This window comes from Muntiacus reevesi, chromosome 1 (genome assembly GCF_963930625.1).
Source record: "Muntiacus reevesi chromosome 1, mMunRee1.1, whole genome shotgun sequence".
Classification (NCBI taxonomy): Eukaryota; Metazoa; Chordata; class Mammalia; order Artiodactyla; family Cervidae; genus Muntiacus; species Muntiacus reevesi.
The window spans coordinates 144,737,871-144,750,557 of NC_089249.1; the positions used below are offsets into that span (position 1 = coordinate 144,737,871).

A 12,687-nucleotide genomic window follows, 5' to 3' on the forward strand; every position below is an offset into this window, starting at 1 on the left:
CATGAATTTATATAATTGAGATAATTATATTTTTCTTTTTTTTTTTTGATTTCTTTTTTTTTTTTTTTTTTTTTTTTTTTTTAATATTATTTTATTAGTTGGAGGCCAATCACTTTACAACATTTCAGTGGGTTTTGTCATACATTGACATGAATCAGCCATATAGTTACATGTATTCCCCATCCCGATCCCCCCTCCCACCTCCCTCCCCACCCGACTCCTCAGGGTCCTCCCAGTGCACCAGGCCCGAGCACCTGACTCATGTATCCCACCTGGGCTGGTGGTCCGTTTCACCATAGATAATATACATGCTGTTCTTTCAAAACATCCCACCGTCACGTTCTCCCCCAGAGTTCAAAAGTCTGTTCTGTATTTCTGTGTCTCTTTTTCTGTTTTGCATATAGGGTTATCGCCACCATCTATCTAAATTCCGTATATATGTGTTAGTATACTGTAATGTTCTTTATCTTTCTGACTTACTTCACTCTGTATAATGGGCTCCAGTTTCATCCATCTCATTAGAACTGATTCAAATGAATTCTTTTTAACGGCTGAGTAATATTCCATGGTGTATATGTACCACAGCTTCCTTATCCATTCATCTGCTGATGGGCATCTAGGTTGCTTCCATGTCCTGGCTATTATAAACAGTGCTGCGATGAACATTGGGGTGCACGTGTCTCTTTCAGATCTGGATTCCTCAGTGTGTATGCCCAGAAGTGGTATTGCTGGGTCATATGGCAGTTCTATTTCCAGTTTTTTAAGAAATCTCCACACTGTTTTCCATAGTGGCTGTACTAGTTTGCATTCCCACCAACAGTGTAAGAGGGTTCCCTTTTCTCCACACCCTCTCCAGCATTTATTGCTTGTAGACTTTTGGATAGCAGCCATCCTGACTGGCGTGTAATGGTACCTCATTGTGGTTTTGATTTGCATTTCTCTGATGATGAGTGATGTTGAGCATCTTTTCATGTGTTTGTTAGCCATCTGTATGTCTTCTTTGGAGAAATGTCTGTTTAGTTCTTTGGCCCATTTTTTGATTGGGTCGTTTATTTTTCTGGAATTGAGCTTCAGGAGTTGCTTGTATATTTTTGAGATTAATCCTTTGTCTGTTTCCTCATTTGTTATTATTTTCTCCCAATCTGAGGGCTGTCTTTTCACCTTACTTATAGTTTCCTTTGTTGTGCAAAAGCTTTTAATTTTCATTAAGTCCCATTTGTTTATTTTTGCTTTTATTTCCAATATTCTGGGAGGTGGGTCATAGAAGATCTTGCTGTGATTTATGTCGGAGAGTGTTTTGCCTATGTTCTCCTCTAGGAGTTTTATAGTTTCTGGTCTTACATTTAGATCTTTAATCCATTTTGAGTTTATTTTTGTGTATGGTGTTAGGAAGTGTTCTAGTTTCATTCTTTTACAAGTGGTTAACCAGTTTTCCCAGCACCACTTGTTAAAGAGATTGTCTTTTTTCCATTGTATATCCTTGCCTCCTTTGTCAAAGATAAGCTGTCCATAGGTTCGTGGATTTATCTCTGGGCTTTCTATTCTGTTCCATTGATCTATATTTCTGTCTTTGTGCCAGTACCATACTGTCTTGATGACTGTGGCTTTGTAGTAGAGTCTGAAGTCAGGCAGGTTGATTCCTCCAGTTCCATTCTTCTTTCTCAAGATTACTTTGGCTATTCGAGGTTTTTTGTATTTCCATACAAATTGTGAAATTATTTGTTCTAATTCTGTGAAAAATACCGTTGGTAGCTTGATAGGGATTGCATTGAATCTATAGATTGCTTTGGGTAGAATAGCCATTTTGACAATATTGATTCTTCCAATCCATGAACACGGTATGTTTCTCCAACTGTTTGTGTCCTCTTTGATTTCTTTCATCAGTGTTTTATAGTTTTCTATGTATAGGTCTTTTGTTTCTTTAGGTAGATATACTCCTAAGTATTTTATTCTTTTTGTTGCAATGGTGAATGGTATTGTTTCCTTAATTTCTCTTTCTGTTTTTTCATTGTTAGTGTATAGGAATGCCAGGGATTTCTGTGTGTTAATTTTATATCCTGCAACTTTACTATATTCATTAATTAGCTCTAGTAATTTTCTGGTAGAGTCTTTAGGGTTTTCTATGTAGAGGATCATGTCATCTGCAAACAGCGAGAGTTTCACTTCTTCTTTTCCTATCTGGATTCCTTTTATGTCTTTTTCTGCTCTGATTGCTGTGGCCAAAACTTCCAACACTATGTTGAATAGTAGTGGTGAGAGTGGGCATCCTTGTCTTGTTCCTGATTTCAGAGGAAATGCTTTCAATTTTTCACCATTGAGGGTGATGCTTGCTGTGGGTTTGTCATATATAGCTTTTATTATGTTGAGGTATGTTCCTTCTATTCCTGCTTTCTGGAGAGTTTTAATCATAAATGAGTGTTGAATTTTGTCAAAGGCTTTCTCTGCATCTATTGAGATAATCAAAGCTGGTTTTTTGAAAAAATAAACAAAATTGACAAACCATTAGCAAGACTCATTAAGAAACAAAGAGAGAAGAACCAAATTAACAAAATAAGAAATGAAAAGGGTGAGATCACAACAGACAACACTGAAATACAAAGGATCATAAGAGACTACTACCAGCAGCTCTATGCCAATAAAATGGACAACTTGGATGAAATGGACAAATTCTTAGAAAAGTATAACTTTCCAAAACTGAACCAGGAAGAAATAGAAGATCTTAACAGAGCCATCACAAGCAAGGAAATCGAAACTGTAATCAGAAATCTTCCAGCAAACAAAAGCCCAGGACCAGATGGCTTCACAGCTGAATTCTACCAAAAATTTAGAGAAGAGCTAACACCTATCTTACTCAAACTCTTCCAGAAAATTGCAGAAGAAGGTAAACTTCCAAACTCATTCTATGAGGCCACCATCACCCTAATTCCAAAACCAGACAAAGATGCCACAAAAAAAGAAAACTACAGGCCAATATCACTGATGAACATAGATGCAAAAATCCTTAACAAAATTCTAGCAAACAGAATCCAACAACATATTAAAAAAATCATACACCATGACCAAGTGGGCTTTATCCCAGGAATGCAAGGATTCTTTAATATCCGCAAATCGATCAACGTAATACACCACATTAACAAATTGAAAGATAAAAAACATATGATTATCTCAAGAGATAATTATATTTTTCATTTATTTGTATAACAAGACATTTTTTCATTAAAATTATTTGTAACTATTTTAATAGCACCATACATTATCTCATAGGAACATAGAATGAAACACTCAACACATCCATGTACTAATAAATAGTTAGAGTTTAAAATTTTTCTTTTTCCACATTTTTTACTTAACATAAATTTTTAAAAATTGATTTACTAGGTCAAAAATTTTAGCTTCTTGACTCTTTAATATGTTTAGTCTGGTCACCCACTATAAGAATTCTATTTATTTATGTGACCATGAGCATTTGTATTCTTTATTTCCAAAGAAGTTTTCTGTATTTAAAATAATACCATGTAATTGTTTTGACTTATGTCTTTTAGTTATTAAACAAAGTTGAATAATTAGTAGATTTTTGTTTTTATATAAATTTCTTTGAGTCATTCCTACAATTTTTCCCCCTCTATTTAGTATTAAAATTAAATGGAGGACTACTGAGAGAAAAAGAAGTCTTACGGCGAGACAATTAAGGAGAGACACAGAGCAGAACTGGAGCTGGCAAAATGCCTTGACTTTCTTCTTTTTCTAGTTGTAAACACTGAAAATACCTGTTAGACTTTTAAGGAAGAAAGATAAATAAGAACCTTTGGGGTTCATCTTTGAAGCTGCCATTTCTTACAGTAAGGATAGAGCAGATGGATAGATTATAAGGAAGGTAAAGCCTGAGAAAATAACATGGTTTCTCTATGGTAAATGATCCCTAGACAAATAACAAGTAACTCATTCAGTCATGCTAAGTTACCAATACTCCCACCACCAGTCTAACGCCTGCCTTTTCTTATGCCAGCTTAGTGCAGGCGGAGTGTGCCCCGAGTAACAAAGTACAAAACTTGTTTCTTTGCAGCAAGGAGAAACAGAACTTGAAGGCAGAAGCTCAAACAGTGCTCCAGAAATCAGTGCCTGGTGATGCAAAGCAGATCGGTGGAGACCCACCAGCTCCGACTGATCCCACAGATCATCAAATCAGTCATGACCCAGATGATGGGAAAGAGAGCAAGCACCGAGAAAACAACCAGAAACCAGAGGACAGCTGGAAACTCCTAACAGGACCACTCAGTTGTAGATTTCTGGATGGCAAAGTGAGTAACAACTTCCTGAACTTTTCTTGGTAATTGGCTAGGAAATTCAGTTGGGTTGGAAACATAGACTCACATCAGCACATGCTTGTCCTAATGGTAATTAATACATTTTGCATCAAATAGAATCAAAATCATTTTTTAAATATGAAAATGAATTTTGAGGTCATTCTGTATATTGCCTCTTCACTGACCGCTAACTGAATTGGTCAACCTACTCTGTGACTAAATGATGGTTATACAGTGGTGTGTCATCACTTGTGCACATTTGGGGTGTGTTAGAGGAGAAGGTTTTGTCTGCTTTAACATTATAGGAAAAGATAATTTATTTTCAAAATCCAATGAAATCATGTCTAGATATCAAGAAATTATCAGCACTAAACTATCTTGATAGAAATGGTAATACATTATCACTGCCCTCTGTTAAGAATCAACCAAACAATCTGCAACAGATTAGCTTGATAATGTTGAATCTAAATGATTATTAATTTGTAATTAAAAAGTAAGAGTAGCAGCAATAGAAAACTGGACCCAAATTAAGACCAACTGATGATTCATTGATAACAAAGTACCATTTCCAAAAATTGCTGAAATTGCAATTAAACAAATATATAGAGGAGGAATTTTGCAGCACTGCCAAGAATGAAGTGACAGTCAGATATTTTAGTAGAATACTGAATTAGAGTCTGCAGTAAACTCTAACATAACTATCTTTAGTTTATAATTTTAATAGCCCTTTCTAAATCACTCAGATGCTCACTAGTTTTCAGTCATGAGAATATAAAAGCCTGTGGATTTGTGATCTTTTATTCATTAGAACTCTGCCAACTTACAATATGGAGTGGCTACCAATTCACCAGTGGACCTCAGACCATGTTCTGCAAGGTCTCAAACACTGGGGACTTCTCATTTTTCTCCTAAAATTTTTATTGATCCTTCTAACTGTAACATATTATATACTCATGTAGAAATTTTGGAAAATGGAAAGAGAATATAAATAATAAAAAATAAAACACAAAGAAAAATAGTAGTTTATTTCTTTCTCTTCTTTTTCTTCATGCATAGATACCAAATACGAGTCATCACATATATGTTCTTTGTCATCCTGGTCTATTCATTTCATATCAAGAATTCTCCCCCAGCTGCAAAAAATTCATCCTAAGCATTATGTTTAATGTCCCTGTAGAGTCATACTCAGAAGTAACACTTAGATAGAATTTGCTACATGCCAGGCACTATTCTAGTTTCCCTGGTGGATCAGACAGTAAGGAGTCTGCCCTCAATGCAGAAGATCCAGGTTCAATTCCTGGGTCGGGAAGATCCCCTGGAGAAGGGAATGGCAACCCACTCTAGCATTCTTGCTTGGAGAATTCCATGGACAGAGGAGTCTGGTGGGCAATGGTCCATGGGATCCTAAGAGTTGACTGAGTGACTAACACACACACAGAGGCACTATTCTAAGCTCTTTACATATATTAACCAACTTTCTCCTCCCAAGTATTCAGTGAGGTAGGAACTTTTGTTATCTTCAGATCATAGCTGAAGGAACTGAAAACCAAAGAAGTCAGGTGCTTTGCCCAGGTCATAAGTCTGAGAAGTGGCAGAGCCACAGTTCAGGTCCAGATTCTAGGGCCTTAATCCCCAAACTATATTCATTCATTTATATGGATATAACATGTCTCATTTAATCCCTATTGATGGGCATTTAAGTCATTTCTAGTTTTTCTGTTATAAATGAAAATTTGTTTGACCCTCTCTCTACCCATTTGGGATATAGTGCCTGCATTAGTCACTGTAACAGGCAGAGTGTTCACTGGGTAAGTTGTTCTTGGACCTCCACGGTCTGGATTCTTTACTAGCTCTGCAGTGCCAGAGGGAGACAATTTGTCCCTCCCCTCCCAGGATTCAAGAGGTTTCTTATGGGAGGCTCAGCAGGGCTAACACCCACCCTTCAAACAGCAAGACCTCGTGGGAAGTGCGGGACCTGACTAATTGGTTCTGTCTGCCAAGTGTAGGATCCTGGCTGGCCAGATGGCAGCCACGGCTGCCTGGTACAGAGACACTCATTACCACCTTGACTAAGTGGTAAGTGGAATCCTGCCACAGTGAAAGAAGTAAACCAATCAGAGCTCCTTCTAGATTCTCATGCTTCACATATAGATGAAAATAAGCTTTCCTGTCTGGGATGTAGCAGGCAATCTGGACTGGCTGAACTTGCTCTAAAACAAAAGTAAACGTGGGTTAATGACAGGCAAGTGTGAATCTGTTCTAAATTACAGGTAAACTCGAAGATAACATTAGGAGGAAGTAAGTAAAGCTGAAAATGTTAAAAGAAGCAATAGTTTCATGAATGCAAGAACAGTAAGATATCTTAGAATCAGCAAATACAAACTCTCATTTCACCAATGAATAATAAGAGGCGCAGAGAGCTTAAATGATATTTCAAGATCTCACAGACAGAGCCTGGCTCTTCTCACTGCCAGCCCTAGGATCTTTTGTCTCTTAAATTCTCTCCTTATACATTTTAAAAAATACATATATGCTGTTTACACTGTTTCTCAGAAGTATCAGCTCTGCTTTCTCTCAGAAAATAAAAAAGAATTTGTGACTAGCAGCAAACTCAGTAGCACAGTTTCAAAAATAAAATTAAAGTGTGCTTTTTGCATCTGGCAGCATGAGAATGAAAGTGTTAGTGCTTTAATTTTAATAATTATCACAGTTGATTGGTAGTATGTTCTTTTCAAAGCCATTTTGCTTGTTTTATCTTGCTTTTCCTCCACAACTGCCTATTCTAGAACTCGGCCACTCCTGCTCACTCAGCCCACTCTAGAGAGCTTTTTTATTTTTCTTTAAAATGTTTAATGACTATAAACCCTTCAGGTTGCTATTTATACTGATAGGTTATTCAAATATAAACTATTAAATGAGTGTGGACACTCAGTTTTCAGTGAATCCCTCTCATAATGTCTCCTTTCAATGATCTGATATTAAATATGGCCATGTGGTTCAATTTGTACCCTGGATTTCCTTTTAATCAGGTGTGGTGAGGTGACAGATAAAGAGACAACTGACTTTGAAAGAATTTATTACTTACATTTCCCAGGGAAAGGGGGTATGCCACACTGTGCAAGGCCAGATGTGGAAGCACCAAGGTTAATCAGGAGGCAGAAGAGTGAGGGAAAAGCACAAGCCACAGCCTTTATTGGGGTTTCCATGGGAAAGGTAATGAGGGCAGAGTAAACAGATTAGAACTGGTTGGTTTGAACAACTCCAGTGAGTGGGCTTTGGGTAGAGGGGCTATCCCCAGTCTTATATGTGGACCTAGGTTCATTTGGGACAGGGAAGATATTGAGTTGGTATGTGAGTTAGATAAGGGAGGTGATTAGAGATATGGATTTAGGGTTGATTGGTTTGCATATGAAAGATGTGTTTGCAGGCTTACTTTTTCTTTGTCACAGACATCTTTTATCGTACACAAATGCAAACACGTCTAACTGCACATTTATTTATCAAACTTGTGTTAACTGTATTATGCTGAAATGAATGTTGAGGTAAGCTTTCTTCTTTGGGGATTAAATGACTCAATGACCATGGGGGTTGAAGTCTTTTGGAATGGGAACATGTTTTAAGAATTAGTTGGCTCACTCATATTTTCCTTTTTTTTTTCTCTTTCTCTTCCCCCATCCCTTCTGACCCTTACTACCATTCATCTTTGCTTCTTTAAGGTTTCCAACCAGGCAAATGTCTACTGCATCTCTCAACCAACCGGAGACCAGTCCCTGTCCTATATCCATGGCCTCCCCAGGAGAAACTTTAGAGACTTGTCCTTAGAACAGATGGCAAGGAGCAGCTCTGACCAACCCAAGGTGTGTATCATAGGAGCTGTTGAGCTGGTTTCTATTGCAGATAGGAATATTATTTGTCAACTGTATATTTTGATGTGGAACAGATAATAAGATGGTCTAAGATAGACTGGTGGATACCATACCCGATATGTCTAATCAGCTTTCCAGGAAACTTCCCTGGGAGCCCACAGGAAAACAAATGTCCCGCCTGACCATCGCATCTTCCTTCCCTCTTCCTCCTTCCAGATCCCAGTCTTTAAGATTTATCATTCTAAATTCTAATATAATTTAAAAAATGAATATTTTGTAAAAGACAAATGATATACCTTAAGGAGGCTTCTATCAGAGTATGTACTCTGAAATGATCTGCTTCTTTTCTTCGCCTAAAGGAAAAGATCTTGAGATATTATAAACTAATGAATACATCCAGATTGAATACTTATTTTCAAGTATAAGTTCCTATTCGGGACAATGCCTGAATGTGGAGGCTCTGATACCAACTCAAGTACTCTTCTGCTTCCTTGCATTGGTCTTCCCTGTTAATTTGTTGTTGTTGTTGTTGTCATTGTTTGTTGTTGTTTCAGGATATTGGCCAGAGACCAAGTGGAACAACAAAAGAAGACACTTTTCTTCTTGCCCTGGTCAGAAGAGAACTCAAGTCTCTTCCTTTGAGTTCTGGCTTATTAGACAAACTTCAGAAAGAGCTGAAGATACTGGATCCTGTCTCTTCAGGATTTCTTCTTCAATCTCAGCTGAGCCACCTCTTCTTAAGGCTTGAAGTCCCTCTGCAGTTGCCAACAGTCAAGATCCTTTGCCAGAGATTTTCTAGGGGGAGCTCTCCTGAAATGGTAGGACTATCTTGCTGTTTTAAGTATGAGTTCCCTTTTGTTTATTTGACTTGTACCCACCAGAATAGAATCAAAAGATAAGTTTCTTTCTTGAAAATACCCTTTACCATTGATTCCTAAGATTCAAAGCCTATCTATAGTCATATGTGGAAATCTCTAGTCAGATAAGACCCAAATAGAAGATAGATTTAGGTCTTTTGTTGTTGTTGCTCAGTTGCCCAGTCATGTCTGACTCTTTATGACCCCATAGACTATAGCACGCCAGGCCTCCCTGTCCCCCGCTATCTCCTGGAATTGGCCCAAGTTCGTGCTGTTTACATCAGTAATGCCATCCAGCCATCTCATCCTCTGATGCCCTCTTCTCCTTCTGCCCTCAATCTTGCCCAGTATCAGGGACTTTTCCAGTGAGTCATCTGTTCACATCAGATGACCAAGATACTGGAGCTTTAGCTTCAACATCAGTCCTTCCAGTAAAAATTCAGGGTTGAACTCTCTTAAGATTGACTTTTTTGATCTCCTTGCTGTCCAATGGACTTTCAGGAGTCTTCAACACCACAGTTCGAAGGCATCAATTCTTTGGCATTCTGTCTTCTTTATGGTCCAGCTGTCACAACCATACATGACCACTGGGAAGACCATAGCCTTGAGTATATGGACCTTTGTCAGCAAATAGTGTCTCCGCTTTTCAACACACTGTCTAGGTTTGTCATTGCTTTCCTGTCAGAAGGCAATCATCTTCTGATTTCATGGCTTCAGTCACTGTCCGCAGTGATTTGGGAGCCCAAGAAGAGAAAATCTGTCATGACTTCCACTTTTTCCCCTTCTATTTGCCATGCAGTAATGGGGCCGGATGCCATGATCTTAGTTTTTCTTTTTTTTCCCCTAAGATATATTCTTAAGCCAGCTCTTTCACTCTTCTCCTTCACCCTCATCAAGAGGCTTTTTAGTTCCTCTTCGCTTTCTGCCATAAGAGTGGTATCATCTGCATATCTGAGATTGTTGATGTTTCTCCTGCCTATCTTGATTCCATCTTGTAACTCATCCAGTCCGGTATTTCTCATGATGTGCTCAGCATATAGGTTAAACAAACAGGGTGACAGCAGACAGCCCTGTCATACTCCTTTCTTGATCTTGAACCAGTCAGTTGTTCCATACAGAGTTCTAACTTCTTGACCCACATACAGGTTTCTCAGGAGACAGGTAAGATGGTCTGGTATTCCCATCTCTCAAGGAACTTTCCACAGTTTGTCATGATCCAAAGAGTCAAAGGCTTTAGCATAGTCAATGAAACAGAGAAAGATGGTTTTTCTGAAATTCCCTTGCTTTCTTTTATAATCCAGTGAATTTTGGCAATTTGATCTCTAGTTCCTCTTCCTTTTTTAAACCCAGCTTGGACATCTGGAAGTTCTTGGTTCACATAATGCTGAAGCCTAGCATGCAAGATCATACCACCATGTACCACCATGGGGTTTAGCCCTGCTTAATTTCTCTTTAAAAGGTTTCCTGTCCCAACTTTCTTTGTCTGCTCTTGACACCATTGGAATAGTTATAGATTCAAGATAACAGGTATGTTTACAAGGGGATCAGTCTATAGGCTCTGGGGTTAGAATGGAGAACTTGATAAAGATGTATCATGACAGTTCCTAGAGATTTAGAGATGGGAGGCATCTTTGAAATATAGTTCATCACCATCATTTTACTAATTAGGAAACTGAAACCCAGAGGATCAAGGAACTTGCTCAGGAAACCGAGAGAATTAATGGCAGACCCAGGACAGAGATAAAGGTTCCCCAAAGATAAGGCCAGGGTTCTTTTTCTGAGCATTGCACTTCCCAAGCTCATACTGTAATGGAATACATAGCATTGTCCAAGTCTAACAGAATTCTGGGAGCGAGAAAACAATATCCTAAACTAGGAAGAAACAATAGCAATGGAAAAATCATAAATGAGCATGTGTTGATGAAAAATCAGGACAAAACTAACCTCATAGGGCCAATGTGAAGATTTAGTAATATAATAAATGCAAATTACCTGGCCTCCTGTTTAACATTTAGGTGGTTCTATCTCCTGCCCACTCCTAACCTGCAAAAATAGAATTAGTTGTATATTTATGAAAAGTATTTAGCAATACAATGTCAACCTATTAGTGTAACCTTTATGAATCTTCAGTTCAAGTCAATTTTCCAGCCTGAGTCCTAGTTTCTATCAGGACCTTATCTGGCTTCCTTTCCCCACTGCTACCCACCTCCACTACTCTGGAGTTGTCTGCCCATCAGAGTCCCTAGAATAATCATCCAGTCAAGCAATGGAAATGGATGACGTTCTTTTAGTCTTTTCCTATGTAAAAAAAAAAAGAAAAGAAATAGGTAAATAAAGCCTTGCCCCCAAGTAATATGACTTTATCTTTTGAATATATCTAAATATAAGTATATAATATGAACAAAGCTAGTGGAGGTGATAGAATTCCAGTTGAGCTATTTCAAATCCTAAAAGATGATGCTGTGAAAGGGCTGCACTCAATATGTCAGCAAATTTGGAAAACTCAGCAGTGGCCACAGGACTGGAAAAGGTCAGTTTTCATCCCAATCCCAAAGAAGGGCAATGCCAAAGAATGCTCAAACTACCGCACAATTGCACACATCTCACATGCTAGTAAAGTAATGCTAAAAATTCTCCAAGCCAGGCTTTAGCAATACGTGAACCATGAACTTCCAGATGTTCAAGCTGGTTTTAGAAAAGGCAGAGGAACCAGAGATCAAATTGCCAACATCCGCTGGATTATCGAAAAAGCAAAAAGTTCCAGAAAAACATCTATTTCTGTTTTATTGACTATGCCAAAGCCTTTGACTATGTGGGTCACAATAAACTGTGGAAAATTCTGAAGGAGATGGAAATACCAGACCACCTGACCTTCCGCTTGAGAAACCTGTATGCAGGTCAGGAAGCAACAGTTAGAACTGGACATGGGACAACAGACTGGTTCCAAATAGGAAAAGGAGTACGTCAAGGGTGTATATTGTCACCTTGCTTATTTAACTTATATTTAGAGTACATCATGAGAAACACTGGGCTGGAGGAAGCACAATTTGGAATCAAGATTGCTGTGAGAAATAACAATAACCTCAGATATGGAGATGACACCACCCTTATGAAAGAGGAGAGTGAAAAAGTTGGCTTAAAACTCAACATTTAGAAAAGTAAGATCATGGCATCTGGTCCCATTACTTCATGGCAAATAGATGGGGAAACAATGGAAACCGTGGCTGACTTTATTTTTCTGGGCTCCAAAATCACTGCAGATGGTGATTGCAGCCATGAAATTAAAAGACGCTTACTCCTTGGAAGGAAAGTTATGACCAACCTAGATAGCATATTAAAAAGCAGAGACATTACTTTGCCAACAAAGGTCCATCTAGTCAAGGCTATGGTTTTTCCAGTAGTCATGTACTGATGTGAGAGTTGTACTAGAAAGAAAGCTGGGTGCCAAAGAATTGATACTTTTGAACTATGGTGATGGAGAAGGACTCTTGAGAGTCCCTTGGACTGCAAGGAGATCCAACCAGCCCATCCTAAAGGAGATCAGTCCTGGGCGTTCATTGGAAGGACTGATGTTGAAGCTGAAGCTCCAGTACTTTGGCCACCTGATGCGAAGAGCTGATTCATTTTAAAAGACCTTGATGCTGGGAAAGATTGAGGGCA

The 12,687-nt window shown here is 38.4% G+C and overlaps 1 protein-coding gene across 1 annotated transcript in view; it reads left to right on the plus strand.

Moving 5' to 3' along the window:
• C1H1orf87 (chromosome 1 C1orf87 homolog) overlaps nt 1–12,687 on the plus strand; it is an 88,246-nt gene that overhangs the window by 24,467 nt on the left and 51,092 nt on the right. Inside the window, exons 3-5 of the mRNA XM_065911955.1 lie at nt 4,064–4,298; nt 8,021–8,161; nt 8,725–8,988. Of these exons, the coding sequence (XP_065768027.1) occupies nt 4,064–4,298; nt 8,021–8,161; nt 8,725–8,988 (640 nt within the window). The remainder of the gene's footprint in view (nt 1–4,063; nt 4,299–8,020; nt 8,162–8,724; nt 8,989–12,687) is intronic.